The 19,571-nt window shown below is 42.9% G+C and overlaps 1 protein-coding gene across 1 annotated transcript in view; it reads right to left on the bottom strand.

The window, feature by feature from the left end:
- The window catches only part of LOC140994437 (transducin-like enhancer protein 3-B), a 36,723-nt gene extending 17,633 nt beyond the window's left edge, over positions 1–19,090 (bottom strand). Inside the window, 9 exon segments of the mRNA XM_073464057.1 lie at positions 976–1,014; positions 5,198–5,272; positions 6,009–6,071; positions 13,290–13,312; positions 13,315–13,333; positions 16,987–17,050; positions 17,261–17,361; positions 17,911–18,124; positions 18,642–19,090. Of these exon segments, the coding sequence (XP_073320158.1) occupies positions 976–1,014; positions 5,198–5,272; positions 6,009–6,071; positions 13,290–13,312; positions 13,315–13,333; positions 16,987–17,050; positions 17,261–17,361; positions 17,911–17,934 (408 nt within the window). The 5' untranslated portion in view covers positions 17,935–18,124; positions 18,642–19,090.
- Positions 19,091–19,571: the final 481 nt, after the last annotated feature.

The following is a 19,571-nucleotide window of genomic DNA, read 5'->3' on the forward strand; positions in this document are numbered from 1 at the left end:
ATATATCTGGTGGCTTACCACATTTAAAGGTTTATTTAGCAGCTGGCCATTATTCAGTCAGCTCATTACGTCGAGCTGGACCCGAAATCGTACAATGGATGGAAGCAACTGAGGGGCGGCATTGTTAATCGATATTGTACTGGTGTGCCGAGCAGCCTATTTGTTGTGAAGACGGAAAAGTGAGCGGAAAGAGAGAAAGGGGCAACCAGAACAAGAAAGGAAGGGAGAGGCAGAAGCAGAAAATAACAAGAGAATGAAAGAGAGAGGGATTGAGGCAGGGACGTCCCTATTGAGCGTGCCTAATGAGGAAAAGCGTGCAGGGATCATTATCAAGAAGCCTCATTAACGAGCTATGGCTGAGGAGAGGAGCGAGGAGAGACGAGGGAGGGAGAGAGGGAGAAAAAGAGGGAAAAAATTCAGAAAATAAATTGCTTCCAATTCAATATTCATGGATAAAGAGCTGGCTTCCTTTCACACTTATCTTTTTTCATTATGTGTAAATGCAGCCGCAGCTCAGGCAACTTCCACAGGAAACAGGCAATTAAAGTTAACTAGGCGAAGCTGGCTCCCTGCAGAACAGTACTGTCAGGTGGAACAAGCGTCAACAGCAGCAGCACAAACCAGCTGGCAGACTGGCTTAATAAGTCTGGCAATGATCGCCACATTACCTACTTATCCTGTGCTTTACAACAGCGTCTGGGGCTCATCATATTTTCTGCATTTGTCGTGACAAAGATTAGACCACACTGATTGATTTCAGTTTTGGAAAACGATCGAGAGACACGAAATGTTAGTTCTGTCAAATCTATGACACCTGAGAGAGGCAGACAAAGGATGAAAATATCCAAACACACCCAAGTCATGCTTTGTCTCCATGAGGGATCATCTGACTTCACAAAGACACATGTTAGACTGCCAGCAAGCAGTTAAAAACAGATTATTTCTCTATGTTTGGTAACTTCACTGAACACTGACCATGAAGGCTGGGTAGACACTATGAGGCGGCTGCTGCTGCTGGGTGAAAGGAGAGAGGAAGAGGAGAAATTCATACAGAAATGAGCAAGCATACTGCAACTAGAGATTATTTCAATTATCAATTCAACTGCAGATATTTTCTTGATACACAGATTCATCATTTGAAGAGTTTGGGAGGAAATTTTCACTTTTTAATCCAAACTGACGTCTTCAAATTGCTTGTTTTATCCAATCAACAGCCCGAAACTCAGAAATATTCAGTTAACTATCAAAGGCGGCAAAGAAAAACATCAAATATTCACATTCAAGAGGCTAAAGGAAGCAATTTTCTGTCTCTAATGACAAAGCTAATGATCTCAAGCTAATATCTTTAAACATACAAGTTTAAATTTGGTCATCTATGCAAAATAAAAATCATGATATGTCCATGAACCATCATCCTGAAACACTGACAAAACCTCAGACATTAACTGCTTGTAGTAAGTAAGTACATCCAGTCACACCATGTGTCACTGTGGACACTTTTCCTTTATAAAAATGCCTAAACTCTCAAACCAGATGGAAATATCTAACTTCCTCTATAAACATCCGATAAAAACATGCACTATTCCCCACATAGATCACTGTTTGCAGATGAGTGACATCAAAAACAGACCCAGCCAGTTTAAAAGTGTTCGTTGTGTGTTCCTCAGATTAGTATTTACATAAGGGTTGAAGATACGCAGCACAGCACCTGTAACTGACTCGTTAGCCTTATCAGGGACAATCTCACCCTGTGTAGAACTCATGTAAATGAGACAGCACCTCTGACACTTGTCAAATCAAACTCAATCATGTCACCTCTAACCAAAACGTATGCAAAACACAGTGTGGGACAGAGGAGACTTGTTTGCATCTTTGTCTTACTTTCCCTCAAAGTTAAATATTATGGAAAATAATGTGTTAACATCGACAAGAAGCATCATATCATCAACACGTGGAGTTCTCACGCTGTCTCACCTCTGAGTCGATCTACAGGTTTTATGTGTTTTTATGTCCTGCTGCCAGTTTCACTTGCATTTGATGGACATTTATAGACATTAAGATACGCAATTCCAACCTTTGTAATATACCGTATATTTTATTCAAAATACAGATAGAAAGTTTGGGCTTTTTTTCATTCACAATTTTCAATTACCCAATTACTCATCAGGCATCAGTCAAGAATGTTGTGCAAAACAGACGTCACATCACAACTCATGACAATAGTGGACCTGTTGATTGTTTATGTTTGTCATCATCCCGTATTATATTACACTTAAGGACACAAAATTATAAAGACAATGTGGCAAAGGTGACTTTGATCCCTGCACGGATTGACTGCGATATATATGGGATTTACTGATGGGGAACTTAAGCTGTTATATCCATATGTGCTCTCTTCATATCACCAGACCACTTTGATGAAAACAGTTATTTTACCTCACAGAACTAAGAAGTTCACAGTCTATCACTGCCTCTATCAGTTAGTCTGTTTGTGACTTTGACATTTTAACATATTAATACATCATAACTGACTGGACTGGAGCCCCGGGACAGGTAGCTGAGACAAACCCAGTGATTGGCTCACTGATCAGTGGAGAAAGATCGCAGCCAGTGCTTCAGTGCTACACCAGAGGCCCCTGGGGCCCTCTTGAAGGTGCCGTTTTTCTGCCAGTCCCTGTCCTGCCTGGTCTGTGGTAAGTATCATTTTTATGTGATGATATATCTGTGTCGCAGATTTGCATATGAGCATACTATCGTAATTTGTGTCCCTGCCAGTGTGAATAGTTTTGATACAATGTCCCTGGCAAGTTTTTTTGTATATTCATGTCATTTAGTCATCACTTTCCAGTGTAAAGGCCCTTAATAGTCTTGTTTTGTCCAAGAGTTGCACTATTTGCACATCAAGTGACCAAACATCGAGTCCTGATCCCAAAGTTGAAAAAGCTCTGCTTCATTTGGCCTTCAGCTGCGAGGAAAGGATAATTCGGTTGGGCATTTGGGGGTACTTTAATGTAATGTATATACTGCAAGTGTGTCTGTGTTTGTGTGTAGGCTCAAATCTATTTTCTGATCTGCTGTATGAAACTGCCTCAGCCTGATTCTCTCTGAATATCACTTTAATGACAAACACCACGGCAGCTCCGCCTCACTCACACTGTGGGGACATGGAGATTGATCACCTGCCATGTCTTTGGCCCGATAATTAAAGCCTGTTTTTCCTGTGTGTTAGTGTGTGTGCGTGTTCTGTCCTGCCCTGCCCCCCTTAATGAAGACAGGGTCACTCCTGTTGTGGACAGTCTCTCTGAGCTGGTTGGGGGAAAAAGAAAAAGGAAACAGGAAGTAATTACCTAGAAAAGTGGGGGTTGTGCTCCTGGCTCATTTACCTTAATAGAATTTCAATATCTGCCTCTCATTAGACTTGACCCCCAACCACTGGGACTGGCTAACCGCTGACTCACCTCTGCTACAGAGGGCTAATCAAAAGGGTCAGTCCTCCATTTAGGTCCAAGCTGGCTATTAAAAAAATCAGATAAATAAATCCAGATGAAAGACCAAAGCACTAGGAATTACATTTGGCCGGAGTGGATTTTTGAGTGTTTAGGTTTGTGGCTACAATTAAAAGGTCAATTACTGATTTTTGAAGTGCAATCTTTTCTTCTATTAAAGTTTAAAATGCTGCAGATGCTCTCCATTGACCTTTTTGTTAGAAACATTTACTTTTTATGTAATCACGATTTAAAAACCCTGAAAGCTAAAAGTTCTTTTTGACTCTAAAAACCTACTGAGAAATACAACAGTACTGAAGCAGACATAATGCAGCGTAAACATCATGTTGTTCAGACTGAAATCACAAGCAACTGAGTGGGAAAATAATGTTTTTCTAAAATTTTATCAACTTAATGTTTTTTTGATTAAACCAGAAAATAACTGGTAGATGAATTAATGACAATAATTATTTGGAGCCATAGCAACAACAAAAGTAGGCTAGCATTGGTTGAATTTGGGCCGCAACTAATGATTATTTTCACTATCAATGAATCTGCCGATTATATCCATTAATTGATTGATTGATCGTTTAGTCTGTCAAAATCAAAACTGTGACAAATTCTCATCATAATTTCCCAATAGCCCCGAAGTGACGTGTTCAAATCGCTTCTTTTGTCTAACCAACAGTCCAAAACCCAAAGGCTGTTGTGACTCCTCACATTTAAGACATAGAATCAGCTAATGTTTGACATTTTTACTTTAAAAACTGACTGAAACGATATCGATCAAAATAGCTGGCAACTACTTTTCCTTCAAGTCAACTAATTATTGCAGCTCTGGTGCAAATCCTCCAAAGTCAAAATAACTAGAGTGTTTCCTCTTCTTCATATTCTGCCAACATTACTTGAGTGCAGCCTAAATTTTTCATCCACTACACTTTCCAAGTGTTCTGTAGCTGCTACGTCCACACTCATGTAATCTCTGTTGCGATCACAGAGCTTGTCCCAACCTGACCGCTCTAATTCCTCCTGCTATTGGGTCAGAGGTAGAGGTAAGCCTTTTGACTGGGACCTTTTATCTAATTAAAGTGCAGTCAAAGTGAAATCTGAGAAACAGCATGATCTGATCTCAGCCTGCAGTCTGTGTTACTATATATCAGATGCACTATGACTCTGCCTGAGAGGAGAGAATCAGAGCTGCTGTTAGGAGGTGCAGCCCGTGTGCTGACAGGTCACAGTTAACCAACAATCCCAGACGTCACAGCAGTGAACACCATAATGACAGCACATTGCAAACATTTTGAACTCAAATAAAAACATAATAAACCACTGCAGACAGGGGCAAGTTTGCACTTCTGAAGAGGACATGGCATTGCTAGTCTCTTTTCAGTCTGAACATTCAAATGTCACAGACAGGAGGAAAATGCTGCAGATTAATACACTAGGCTCTTACTCCATTTTCACTCCTATTTTCCTCCTGAATCTATTGCCCTTTCCCAGGCTATTCTCAACATGAAACACTTCAGCTGAAGCATATAAAGGTGAAATAAACCCGTAAGCGATATGTAGCAAGTTTAAATAGCCTCTATGTGTCTGTATCAGAAGTGCCGGTCCTCTTCTGTGCGTGCAGTTTTGCCCCTGGCCTCAGGTCAAATGAAGGAAGAAAAAGGGGGTATACACACAGTGAGAGGCAGATTGGGAAGTCCACGTACCCCGATGATAGCATTCAGCTCAGTCATTGTCACCTGCTTGGCTCGCTCAACAGCCTGAGCCACCTGCTGTTGATGCTGCAGGACACAAAAACAAAAGATTAGATTCCTGATGGAAAAGAATTCATTAAAAAAAACTGAAAAAAGAACATATTCTGGCATGTACTGATGGTGTAACTACACACGACAACAAATAGGCATCATTTCTCCCGCAAATGAAAATTCAGGCTTCATCTACTCAGCCTCATGATGATGGAAATTCAGGTAAATTTTTGTAGTTCAAATCGATTTGGGGTCTGGTCTTTCAGAGACTTGGATTGTGCCTGATGAGCTGTATGGAGCCATTTTAAGTTTTTTGGGGGGGGTTCTTTTTTTAATGTTTTAAAACAAGTCCCCATCTACTTCAGTTGTTTAGGAGAATGCTACAACACTGTTTTGCTGTGAAGCTCCAGAAATGTTTTGTGGACTACAAAACTTCACCTGACTTTCCATCAGCATGAGGGTGAGAATGACTGAATTTTCACTTGTGGGTGAACTGTGAACAAGAGCGAAAAAATATAGTATAAAAATATACTTCATACTGCACAACATCATTTACTCCCTACTTAAAGTCAAAAATACAACAGCTTAAAGCTCATAGTAGGTACAATATCATATATAAGAATGATGGATGCTAATATGTTGACAAATGATCAATCAATTTCTACCCATGTAGGTGTTTTCAGCAGCGGTGTCATCCCAGTGACAGGGTCTCGACTAACCACCCTCAGTTTCCTCAACAGTTACTGAATATAACATAGTGATTAACACTTACCTCTTGTGACAAGAACGGCATGATCTGAGCCAGAATTGCATTGAGACGTTTGGCGATCTCAGTCTGTAGAAGGAGGGAGAGGTGATATTAGATATCAGTATACTGCACTCCACGGCAGTTCAACTACCTATAAAACAAAAGGGGGCGAGCTTGTGCAAACACAAATGTTAGCACCGTCCATCTGGATGCATCGGGTATTTCTTAACTAAATTGAGGCCGCCTTAAAACAAATTTACTTCCCCCTCTGTCCTGCCTCCATTAGACTCGGCTTTATTTCATTACGAGGCTGAAATATGCTAATACCATCTGGCTGGAGAGACCATAATGAGGTCCATACTTCATAATTACAGCCCATAGAGAGGGGGGTTGGGCACACTGAAGCAGACAGGTTAACTCTGGTCCGATCTATCAGAGGCATCTTTGGTATCGACCACGCAATATTAGCTGGGACAGTAAGATGATACTATAGGGCTCAACGAACATCGAGCACTTTACAGTGCTGCATTTGGACAAATGGATATGCTGCGCTGCTCGCCTACTGCAGTTGAATGTCCCAAGACATTTTGCCCAAACCCATTTCCTTTTTTAAAATCTGCACTTTCCACAGAGGGAGGAGGAGGAGGTGGAACACAAAAGTAGAGAGCAGGATAAAGGAGATGGGGTGGGGTGTGTGCTGAATGGTGAAGTGAAACGCTCTGATTTGACACTAAGGTAATGTAGTTTGACTGAACCGGGGGAGGTGAACTAATTGATTGTGAGAGATTAGGGGTGGAGGCCCAGCAGGTGTGTGGGGGGGAGAGGTCCTTCCCGCCGTTTTATATGCTGCTGCATTCCACTCATTTTCTTCTTAACCTTGTTTGACTGTGAAAGGGGAAGGAGGGGGAGGAGAGAGGTGCCAGTAGCCTTTTGCACGACCCTCTGTGTCCGTCTTTTCATTTTGGAGGAGGGGGGGGACAGGAAAGAAGAGGAGGGGGACAGACCTTTGCTGGCCTGTCAGGAATTATCTCACAACCCCAAGTCTGACCTTAGACGCACTGAGCCTTCTCTCTCCATCTCCCTCCTTCGAACGCTCCTTCACACCCCTCCCTGCTAATCTCCACTACTCTCCTCTGTGCCTCCTCCCTCCTTCCTCCTCTTCCTCTCTCATCTTCCCCCTCTTCTGTTGCTGGGGCAACGCTATCTGGCACGGCTGATCGTTATGTAAATTGGGCTGGGGCCCTGACCAGAACAGCCTGTAAAATCATATTAGGCGCAGCAAAGAGGCAGGTCATTAAATTGAATTTTCGGCCTGTCGATCTGATCGGCACGGGAAATTAATGAGGGATAACTGGGAGAGGGGAGGTGGGGAGGGGGCTGCACTGGGGGCTGACAGAAAGAGAGAGAGAGAGAGAGAGAGAAGAAAGAGGGAGGGAGCTCTATGGAGACTCATAAACCATCATCATTAGCGGGGGCTGGATACAATGACACACAGTAGGATTAGAGTGTTTCAGCATCACACCACTTCTCTGGAAATGGCTGCAAGGGGAGCAACATGGGGCTTGTAGGACACAGCGGTATGCTGATACACTCAGCTATTAGAGCAACAACATTACAAACCCTCACCACAAACCAATTCACAAAGAAAGGCATTTGTTCATCGCAAATCACCACGCCATCCGAAGCCAAAAACATTCATGGAATTCAGGTGCATCTTTGTGTCGAGGTGTTTAGTGCGTCACGCTAAAAACACAGGTTTCTGTTAGCGGCTTTTTCTGACATTGAGCTGAAGCACCAGGTGCTCTGAGTGCTGAGATCATGCCGAGCTGAATTCAGGGTTAAATGTTCCAGAAACCTTGGCTTCCTCTGAAATTTACCCCAGAGTTAAAATATTACTTTGGAACCAGGAAATTAAACAATGGAACAGACTTCCTTTGCATCCGTTTCTGTTTTTCTTCTTGCGGCCTAATTATTGCGATGCTGATGTCGTACATTTTGCCATCATATCTCAGCAACAATTTAAGAGAAAAAGGGCAAACATGACTCACACATCAGCCCGAGAAACACACTCAACTGAATCACTGCCTTATCAGCTACATCTTGTCCTTCCTTTTCAAACTCTGCTCAGACATGTGAGGGAGGCCAAATGTTGAGCATTTACATGACGTTTTCTCTGCCATTTTGAGAGGAGAAACACTGATAACACGTCGCATCAAATGACTCGCAGCACTCTTAAATGACTCCCACTTTACTTTGGAGGCTCTATTTTCCACAGTGCTTTTAGTGGCAGAGACGGGCACTGAAAAGAGTTTATTGTCACTTAAAGCCACTGAAAACAGAAGCCTTTGAGCCTGCAGAAGCTTTTCACTGCAGCTCCACAATTACAGGTACTCAGGGTTGTCTAGTAGCACCAGAGCTTTGAGAGGCTCTCTCTCTCTCTGTTGCAGCCCTCTGTCAATGGTGCGTTGAAAGCCATTTGGCTGTTTGTCGCTTCAGGCATTAGCCCCCAAGTGGAGAGCAGAGTCTCTGACGAGGATTCAATTGGCGAGGAAAACAAGTGGCATATGATGGGGGGGGGCAGAGATGGTTGTATGGGAATTATTTTCTCAGCCAGAGCAGAGGAAGAAAGAGGCACTTAGAGGTATCTTGTTCATTACAAATGCATGAAGAATATTTTGCATGTGCATGTCATTCTATTTTGAGCTCATACACACAAAACTGAAGTGACATCCTTTTCTGCGGCAGAGGAACGGGCTGTTTTCCAACAGATTACATCTGATTACGTTAGCGTTCAACTCATCATGTTGATAATATTTTTATAGATTTCATTTAAATTATGCATTTGTATATACAGACATAGATTTAAAGTATTTTCCTCCATTTAACCACATCAGCACTGACACACAAAACCATCATCAGCTGGTTGAGTACACACACACACACACACACACACACACACACACACACACACACAGACACTAATTGGCTAACACTGTTCTACCGGTAAAGCATGTCTCACAGCCTCCAATAACCTCGTCAACCTCCCTTGAGAGAGAGTGTGTGTGTTCTCGTAGTCAGTTTGTTTTGGCTTAGAGACAGGTCGGCCATCATCACCTTGGCAAACAATTCCAGGAATCCTGTATAAATTATTCATTTGCACAAGCTCTCGCTCTCTATCTCCCTCACTCTGCTCCTCCGTTCACCCTCTTCCTCCATCCAGGAAACGGACATGACTCTCCTCGATAAAGCTTTTCCTCTGTTTTCCTCATCCACTCAACAAGTGAGCAAACGGGTACGTACTGATATCCAAAATGGCTACCCACCGTGCAACAAAACCAAGCAGCCAAATATAGTAACATAGTTTAGGACACGCTCCTTTTGCTTTCAGTTAACCAAAGAGGGAACAGAAATCAAACTGTATGCGAGCGTACAAGAGATAAACAGGGACCACAACAGAGAACAGAGGTAGTGAAACACAAAGCAACCCCCACCACAAAGTCAGCGGGGCATGTTGCTGAGGCAGCCTAATGAGCTGCGCTAATTAAAATCACTTATTGACAGCAAGCGAGGGTGATTACCTCCACCCTGCACTCTTTGCCATCATAAGAGACACTGTCAAAACAAATTACCCCCCGGCAACCACACACATCCCTCCGCGAACAACCACTCAGCTCAACAGCAGTGTTGGAAGTACAGATTTTATGATGGCTCTTTTTGCGTTTCCCATTACCTGAAGTTTGTGTATCGGCTGATACTGCATACCGATCCGATACCAGTGTGTTAAAGAAACAATACACATTATCTTTTTTACAGCGCGTTACTACTGACTCTGTATGAATGTTATGTTATGAATGTGCTTGAAGTTACAAGAATCTCTGTAGTTTATGAAATTGACTACTTGGCTACTCATTTTCTGACAGGTATCTGTAATTGGATTATTTAAAAATCTTTTTTTAGGATGTTTTAAAACTAAAGTGTGTTCTACAAGTAGCAAACTCCTTTCAGAGATAACTGAAGTTTGTGTGAGTAGCGTTAGCAAGTATGTAAGTTTGAGAGAGAAAGAAGAGCAGAGCGTGTGTGTGACGGTGAATATGAAGTTTACAGTAATGTTAAAGAGGTGAATAGAGCAGCATAGTGTGTGAACAGTTTATGCTGATTGTCAGTGAATAAATGTGACAACTCCCCAAGACTCAAGCCCTACTGATTAAAGAAAGAGGGCCACAGAGTTGGCGATGACTTCGACACAGGCTCACTTAAGGTGGACTGACATCTTCTCTGACGCCTACCCCACTGGGCCTTGATTAACTTTGTCAGATTTTCCCGGTGGTATTGAAATGGTATCTAATATTGAGATCTTTTTTAGGGTATTGTATCAAGGTTAGAAATTCCAGTATCATGATAACACTAGTGTGCATGTGTTGAGACACAACTGGTGTTACTATGTACTGATGTAAGGATATCAGAGTTTATTTGTGTGCATATCTGTGTGTGTGTGTGTTTGTTCCCATTCCCTGCTTTTCAATCCAGCTTTGGAGCGATAACGGACACACTGAGTTTATCACGGCTTTTTTCATTCTGCAATAAATCTGCAACACGAACAAAGTAATATGCTGCATCCAGTAATCCACCCCCCCTCCATCCCCTCCTTCCAATAACAGGGACAGCTAAGGGCCGTCTGTTTACCTCTCGCTGATGAGTCATCACAAACACTCGTTCACCAGGGACGGGAGAAGGGAGCAAGAGGAAGGGAGGTGGCAGGGATCATGCATTTTCAGAGCGTTCCGTCGACTCGCCTGGGCTTATTGATAAACAAAGGAGATGCACAGGAGAGGACCAGTCGATTAACCCATTTACCCCGAAGCCTCTCGCTCCTTTCCTGCCTCCAACCCACACCCCCCCCCCCCCCCCCCCCCCCCCCCCCCCCCCCCCCCCCCCCCCCCCCCCCCCCCCTCCATGTTTTGTCCACTGCACCAGCATCCACCCACAACAACCTGCTCCACCCCCACACCCTGCATCACTTCAATCTCCTTGTTGGTGATAAGTGCATGACAGACAATGCTCAAGAATAGCGAGGTGGAGGATGGGGGAGAGGCAGCGGGCTCCTTCATGAACAGAAAACACCTAGTTAGCACACACACGCACACACACACGCACGTGCCTACAAAAACGTCTACCGCTGATGAATTGTGCAGTGTGCTGCTGTTCCAACTGGGCTACCCTCCCACTGATGCCATTAACCTTCTGGATCTGAGGGCCATGAAGCCTCCACCCCACCTCTCTGCGTCTCTTTTTCTCCCTCTCTGACAGACTCCCACTCTCATACATCATAACACACAGCTAATGACACAAGGGCCATCATTCACATCACATCGTCGGGGTGGCAGGGCAGACAGCGGAGGGGGGAAGCAATGAGAAGACATGAGGGCATGAGGAGGAGGTGGAAAGGAGAATTGAGGAGGCAAAGGTTACGGAGGGAGACAGAAGGCACCACGGAATCAGAGAAAATGGAAATGTAAGTGTAGGAAGATAAAGGAGGGGCATCTTGAGATCATGTTAATCTTTTTTTCCCCTCTTTTTAAGTGAACTGAATAAAAGATTATGCTGATGTCTGTTAATATAAAAGAACACGTGGGTCTCACAGCTGACACAAAGGCCTCAGGTCACATCTTTAGCTAAACAGAGTGGTTTTGCTGTGATCTTTACAGGATAATCTGACTTTTATAGAGGGGTGTCGTCTTGCATTTAAAATATGGCGTCTACATTAGGCGTGGGATCAGCAGATGTTTTATTCTAACCACACCAAAAGTTAACCAGCCAATTACATCCAGCCAGACGGGAGGAACATGCCTTATCCTGTGGGCACGCCTAAACACTCCAGATAAAACGCTTCAGATATCTTACAAGTAATAAAGAACCTATACATGCCGTTAGTGATTAACTGTCTTCTAATCGATCTGCAACCAACAACCAGAGCTACAACTATTAGTCAATCAACCAATTAGCTGATTGAAAGAAAATGAGTTGCCAAGTTGCCAACTTGGTCGATAAACCATTAATTGTTTAAGTCATTTTAAAGCAAAAATATCAAACATTTGCTGCATCCAGCTTCTTAAATGTGTGGATTTGCTGCTTTTTTTTGTAATATATGGCAGTAAATGAAGAGTTTTTGGGTTTTGGACTGTTGGTTGGACAAAAGTAACTATGTGAAGACGTCACTTTGTGTTCTGGAAAATTGTGGTGAGCACTTTTTGCAAACTTACAGTCTATAGACTAAATAATGAATTAAAATAATCATGAAAAGAATTTAATCCAAGTTTAAAGAGGCTGAACCCATTGTTTCTTAATTACTGACTTATCAAAACTGTTCTTGATTAATCTTCTGTCTGATTTTCCCTGTTCCAACAGACAACACACTAAGATTTTAAGCACAGAGACAGACAAAAAAAAAAAACAACAAAAAAAACTCCCTGAAGAAAGCGTTATTTTCATCCAGGAGAATATCAGAGCACAGCTGACAGAACAGCACTGCTGGAGCTGCTAAACTTGCAGTGTCTTGCTCTGGGGCACGTCAGCAGGGTGCATTCTTGGAGGTGTGGTGGCTTTAAACTGAGTATTCGAGTTAAGAGACAGTTTCCACAAACACTCGAACGACCTGCCTCCAAAACTTCAGACGTGACAGTCCAAAGATCACTGGACACGTATCAACAAAGAAGCCTGAATCGTGGCCACTAGAGATGGCTAAAGTGATTTGAACATATCTGCCCCCCCCCTTCCTTCCTTCCTTCCTTCATGCCTCCGGTCTGCTGAACTGGCTCCTTGGGTGGTATAACTAAAGATATTTTTACCCTATTCATCTGTAGAAGTCTTTCACTGCAGCATGATGCCCAGTGCTGGGTGGCAGCTGAACTAATGAGCTTTTAGCCTGGCTGGCACTGGGGAGGCAGACACAGAATGATGCAGGCATATGTGTGCACAAACACGCACACACACTCAGAAGGACAAACCACACAAAAAACACATCCTCTCAGACTGTCTGCCAAATACTTCACTTTAATCTTATCAACCATCCCCATCAGGCAGCGTGCCCTTCGTGTTGTTTAGCCTGTCAGCATTTTCACTACAGGAAGCCAGTATGTGTGTGTGTGCCTCCTAAAGCCATTTAAGGATGAGGGTAGAGACTAAGGTCAGGTGTGTGTGTGTGTGTGTGTGTGTGTGTGCACCATGTGTTTATATTCCTCAATCACTAGGGTGAAAAAACTGGAGTGTTTTGGCTGTACACAGACCATCCCTGATATGGCTACATACCTGTTTGTGCATCTCAATGTTGAGCCATAGGACATTTCATAGTACTGTAAGAGAACAGAAGAGAAAGAAATCATTAGAGAACAAACTCAGCCTCAAACATGTCACAATCTATAATTACTATCTAATTATAGATTTTGATTGATTATAGACTGAGAAATCCCAGTTCCACGATTATAATGCATCAATCTAGTTCAAAATCACACAAGCATTCACTGTATTTTGCCCCCACAGCATTTCTTTTTTTGTTTTTGCTTTTTTTAACAGTTGTTGCCTTTCAGAAGAGAAATAATAGTGTTAAATAATAAACAAGCCAGGTCAGAGAGCAGTTTTAGTAAATAATGACAGACAGAAATTTAAAATGTCTCTCATGCAGGTGTTCTGCTGTTTTGGTAAGTGTTACTTTATAAAAAAAGGTGCAATGCTCCTTTTCCTGTTTTGTTTCTGCTGGTTTACAATCCACCGACAGCCCAACTCTTAACTCACAGCTACTTCAAGGATAAGTTCACCCAAAAATGAAATTTTAGTCATTATCTACTCACTGCCATGACGATGGATTGCCACAAAACATATCTGGAGCTTCACAGCTAAACAGCACCGCAGCAAAACGTAAGAAAACAGGAAAAAAACATAAAATGGTTCCAGCAGCTTGTTTGACATAATCCAAGTCTCTGGAAGCCACGAGATCCCAAATTGATTTGAAAAGACATCATTTACACCCTGGACGCCGGTGGAATTTGTGCACCCACTTTCAGACAGGATGCATGCTAATGCTTTTAGCTTAGCAGCTTCAGTGAAGACTTTGGATTTAAAGGGTGTAAATAACATCTTTTCAAATCAGTTTGGAATTTAGGGGCTTCCAGAGACATGGACAAGCTGTATGGAGCCATTTCATTTTTTTTATGTTTTAGAGCAAGTCCTCGTCTACTCCAGTTGTTTAGCAGAATGCTGAAATGTTGTTTTGCTGTGAAGCTCCAGAAATGTGTTGAAGACCAGGAAACATCACCCCACTTTCCATCGGCATCAGGGTGAGAAGACAATAACTGAATTTTAATTTTTTGGTGAATTCATCCTTTAAAAAAATAATGTACCATGAAGTCCCTGTTTTAAGATGAATAGAAGCCCTCTGTGTAGCTGAGCCTTCACGGTCACATATCTGTGACGTTTTAACCTGTGGTTAATAGTCAAATCTGTTAATCGCTGCATCCTTAGTTTTAAAGACTTTCCAATGCTTGATTTTTAATTCAAATAAGTAATTAGAGGAGCAACATGAATCCAGATATGTATACTTCATGAAATACTGCTGTTAACAAAATAGGAATCAAAAGTTTGTTTTGACGCAGAGCAAAGAAGGGAAGAGACTGTGTTTGTGCAACAAGGCTGTATAAGATGGTGTTTTACTGATGTGCCATTTTTAATTGGTCCTCGTAAGCACCCAAACAATAAAAGAGACAAGTTGAATACTTGTTGAGCCAATAAAAAACACTCTGACATTAACCGAAGAGTTTGACAACTTCATGTTATTTGTGCAACTACAGCCGACAGACGACTGGCTGCTGTTCTCATTTACTTCTTCTGGGCACTGCCAGTCTTTGAGCTACAAACATGGTCTTGAAACACCCAGGAGAGCGCCAATACTATTATTGAAAACCACATTATCTGCTGCTGATTGCCAAAAGCTGGTGAGCCCACTGACAGATACAAACTAAAGCCTCGTCGTCTTGTCTGTCTTGTTTATCAAACACACAGCGAACAGCTTCCATTTATTATAGCTACTCCCACCACCTTCTGGTTCCTCACAGGAGAAAAATAATATTTAACAAACGTACTGCTGCGTTTGGTTAAAGTCATTCCTTTCATGTACAAACAAGATAAGCACACACATACACAAACTAAGAAAGAGGTCTAGGTTACATCGCCTGTCAGATAAAGATTGTTCTTTTTCCATGCACACAATGCAGCTTTTTCCTGTATCAGAGAGAACCTTTGTGTTGAGACACAGATTTCTGTCTCTTTTTGATCATCAGGGAGCTCTGAACTGAACGCAACACGTTTTAATTTTACATGTAACCCCTTCACAACTCTTTGATAGGAATCAAATTACTCTCTCAGCTCTGAAGTGAGGTTTCCACACACATAACACACGCTCCATAAAATGTTAAATATGTAGTAGAGCTATATGGTGGTTTAATATCATTGTTTATAGACTTTTGATGGAATTATAATGATACTGGCAGGGCTGGATCTAAGGATTTGTCGACAGAAAGGGCCACAAAAACGTCTCAAAATCACTTCTTTTGTCCAATCAACAGTCCATTAATATTGTGAGTACTGTCAATGACAAAGAAAAGCAGCAAAACCTCACATTTAAGAAGCTGGAACCAGCATATGATAAACATTTCTTGTCTGAAAACTTAGGTAAAGGATTAATCAATTCTAAAAATAGTTGGCAGCTACATTTCTTTCAATCAACTAATCAAGTAATCGTTGTAGCTCTAGATATTACATATCGCATTAATCATTGAAGGTGCAGTTTGTAGGATTTAGGGGGTTCTGTTGGAGGAAATGTAATATAATATTCAAAACCGTGTTTTTATTAGTGTAAACAAAGAATCGTTGTGTTTTTGTTACCTAAGAATGAGGGTTTTATAGCAACAGAGGGAGCAAGTCCTCTTCCACGAAGTCTGCCAAGCTACACCTCCCTGTTTCTACAGTAGCCCTGAAGGGACAAACCAACACTGGCTCTAGATGGGGCCATTTGCGTTTTTCACGTTTTTAGCGGCCACGGGTAAGGATATTATCTTGGTTGCAATCTGCAACAACACCTCTAGATGCCACTAAATCTTACACAGTGCACCTTTACGTCTCTTGCGGATTGTTCTCTCGCTTAACTGATTACTCATTCAGACAATAGTGCTGATTAATCTTCTTTTGATTGACTAATCAATTTAACAAGAAGAAATTACATGACATTGTCATCATCAGTCTGGCGCCCAATGAGTTTCTATGTTACACATTTGCAGAGTTTTGTCTGATGCAACCCACAAAAAGTGGCATGAACATGTAGTTCACTGTACTCAACATCCAATTAATATTTTTATGCATTTTTGCATATATTTCTTATCATGTAATATCCAGTGGAACAATATCCCCATTAACATTGTGATATTGATTTCACTGGCACCATCTGGACCCCCAACAAGCAAGTCTATTATCTTTATGGTTGGAGAAAAACACAAGGTCTCCCCATATCTGAGAAACCCCAGGGTGTGTCAAGAGTGTCTGAATGACCCCACGGTTCACAGTGGGTGAGTAGAGGAGTAAAATAAAATACAGGCAACCCTCTGATTCATGCACAAAGCCGGCAGACCAGTCATTAACCCCCAGTGGGTCATGTTGGGTGTGTTGGGGAGGGGAGGTGGAGGGTCATAAAGAGGACCACAGGGCAGTAGAGGGGGGTCGTCACACCCGACAATCAATAGTTGGACATTTGACCCCTGCTAGAGTTCCACATACCCCCAACCCCGCACCTTCTTATCCAATGAAAAGACAGTCGTGAGTCAACAATACCAAGCGGGGACAAATGCTAACATGGCCTTTGCAAAACACCAGGGCTGCACCACCTGTGACTGTTCACCTGAGGCTAAAAGGAGGATACGGCATTAAATCAGATTCACAGCTTTACGACGGCTGCTCTTACCATGACATAGTGACGCTGCATCTCTGTCTTTTCATTGGCCAGTTTATCGTACTCCACTTTCAGACTTTAAAAAGAGAAGAGAGAAATAAAATCATGCTTTAGGGCGAGTTTGCTATACATAAACTACAGCATTCAGAACAGATATATTTACGAGTGTAACATCAAAGCATTAAGCCATAAAAATGGAACAAAACAGAAGCTGCTTCCTCTTCCTATTCTTTCCAGGAAGCCAGTGTTGTTTACAGTAGGTAAACAGGCCGGCTGTAGTCATTACCTGTGGTACTGGGCCTGCAGGAACTGAAACTCGTCTTTGATCCTGTCGCAGGACTCTGCCACTGTGAACTTGAAGCCAGGCTGCCCTGGCTGGTGAGGTGCCTGAAAAGTGCAAGGTTGGAGATACCACAGGTGTAAATAATGGTACCGCAGCGGATAATAATCTCATCGGTCTCTCTCTCTGTAAATGCTGTGTTTTTTTCCTCTTGAGGGTTTGTCCTCTCATTTCATTAGGAGGGAAAAGGCCACTTTCACTCAACAACATGTAAACGACAGGCGGGTGACTTCATCCCCCCTCAAGGTAATGTTACATGCAGAGGATGATGGGTGAGGAATATAAAGAAAACCACACACTAAGTGTTGCAAAAAGCACAATTAACCTTATAACAACCTGCAGCAGAAAATTAAGTCAGTGTACAGAAGGAGGTGATAATCTACTTTCCTGAGTTCAACCAAAAGCACTGATCTCGCTGCCAATAAACACGAACTACCAGTTTCAGTCTTGCCAGCGTGAAGCGCCTCAGCAGCACTGATGCAGACCATAAATAGTAAGGTGTGGATCAGCAGCTCCTCTCTGACGAGCTAATTAGGCTACTTTGCAGGGCGGTACATATGCATCAATTTACAAATAGTGACAAAGACACTACTTACCGGATGCCGGCCTTGTGGATACATGTCGCGTCCTTTGCACGAGGGAATTCGGTGTGTTTTCTCCCTTTAATCCCAGTGAAGGTGCGGTAATTCACCGCCACCCCCTCCCCTGTGCACGCAGGATGGCGGCGGACAAAGCCCTGTTCTCGGCTGCGAGGCGCACACTCAGACCCCGACCGCTGGATGTATCACCTCCTCGGCCTCTCCTTTGTACCTAAACAAACAGAAAACGGGGAACAGCTGAGGAGATGAATCACTTTAGCAGCACCGACAGGAATTAAAGCGTTTTAAACTTAATCGGTCTACAAAATCATAATAAAAAATTAAATGTGTTTTATTCTCGTTGTTTCTTCAAATATATCCATTTTCTGTCAAAAAAAAAAATCTTAAATGTGTCGCCTCGATTTGCATTACACAGAGAGAACGAGAGTGCCAGCAAAACGTGTTTGATCCGACGAATCAAATAAATCCCAAAGTTGGTACTTTTGATCACAGCCTCAACGACACGGTGCTTTGTTTTTCGAGTAAATCTAACGACTTGTCTCCCACAAACAGAGGAAGAACACACACACACACACACACACACAACGGCTTGTTTTGGTGGTCCGGGAAGATCACAAAACAAGGAGCTGCTGCTTTCAAAGTCGGCTGCCATAAAGCCACACCACCACCTCCTCCTCCACCTCCACCACCCGTCTTGTTAGCGGCTCTCTTCATGTCGCCCTCTTTACCTTTGTCTGGATTGATTCCTCCCCTCTCTTCTCGCACAGGTAAAAAAAATAGTATCCAGACACAAAGCGTAATATCCTTGACTTGTAATCGTCACCGCGGGGTGATGAGGGCGGAAAATGTCCGTCGCTGGTTCTGTTTTTTACACACTTCTTCTTCTTCTTCGCCCCCTGAGAGTGCTTTAAAGCCCCGGTGGCGGTCCCGAGGAGAGCGGAGAGCGTCTCTCCGTCCGGTCGGACGTTGGAAACCCCTCGATTGGGACGAGTTGTTGACCGCGGACAAGTTCAAAGAAAGCCTCTGATAGATCCAGTGGTAGCACGCGAATCTTCCAGTAAGTCCAAAGATGATTTTTCGGGTTAAATATGTTTAAAATGTCTGCCGTTGTGAAACACACCGCAGCTCTGTGTCGGGTATACCCTGCTCCTCCGCCGCGCGCTCTACCACACACAGACTGTGCACTGACACGAGGACCCGACTGCCGAGAGAGGCCCGTGCGCGAACCAATTGGCTTCTCCGAAGGAGTTTAGCAGCGGGAACCAATCACAGAGCAGTATCCCCCACGTGGGGCGTTCAGTGTACCCGCGTTTTGATTGGCCTGCGGAATGTGACCTCACATGTTCGCCATTTTGGATTTGAAGTGACATTCGGTGCGTTCAACAGCTTGTTCAAAACAAAGGCAATAATTTATATGTCCGTGCATCTCAGCCGGCGCTTCAGCGGCTCACATTAAGACTATAAACCTGCGAGGATAATCCGTAAAAACTACGCCGATTCAAGCTTACTTTGCTGGTGTAAACAGCAAAATACACCCACTACCCAAAGGCTGAATTTATCAGTTTAATACGAGCATCACGTTGATGATATGGTATGTGCTTAATACTGTATGTGAACAATTATGAATGACGCTAGTCTGACCCTGAACAATAGTTTTT

This window comes from Pagrus major, chromosome 4, assembly GCF_040436345.1.
Source record: "Pagrus major chromosome 4, Pma_NU_1.0".
Taxonomy (NCBI): Eukaryota; Metazoa; Chordata; class Actinopteri; order Spariformes; family Sparidae; genus Pagrus; species Pagrus major.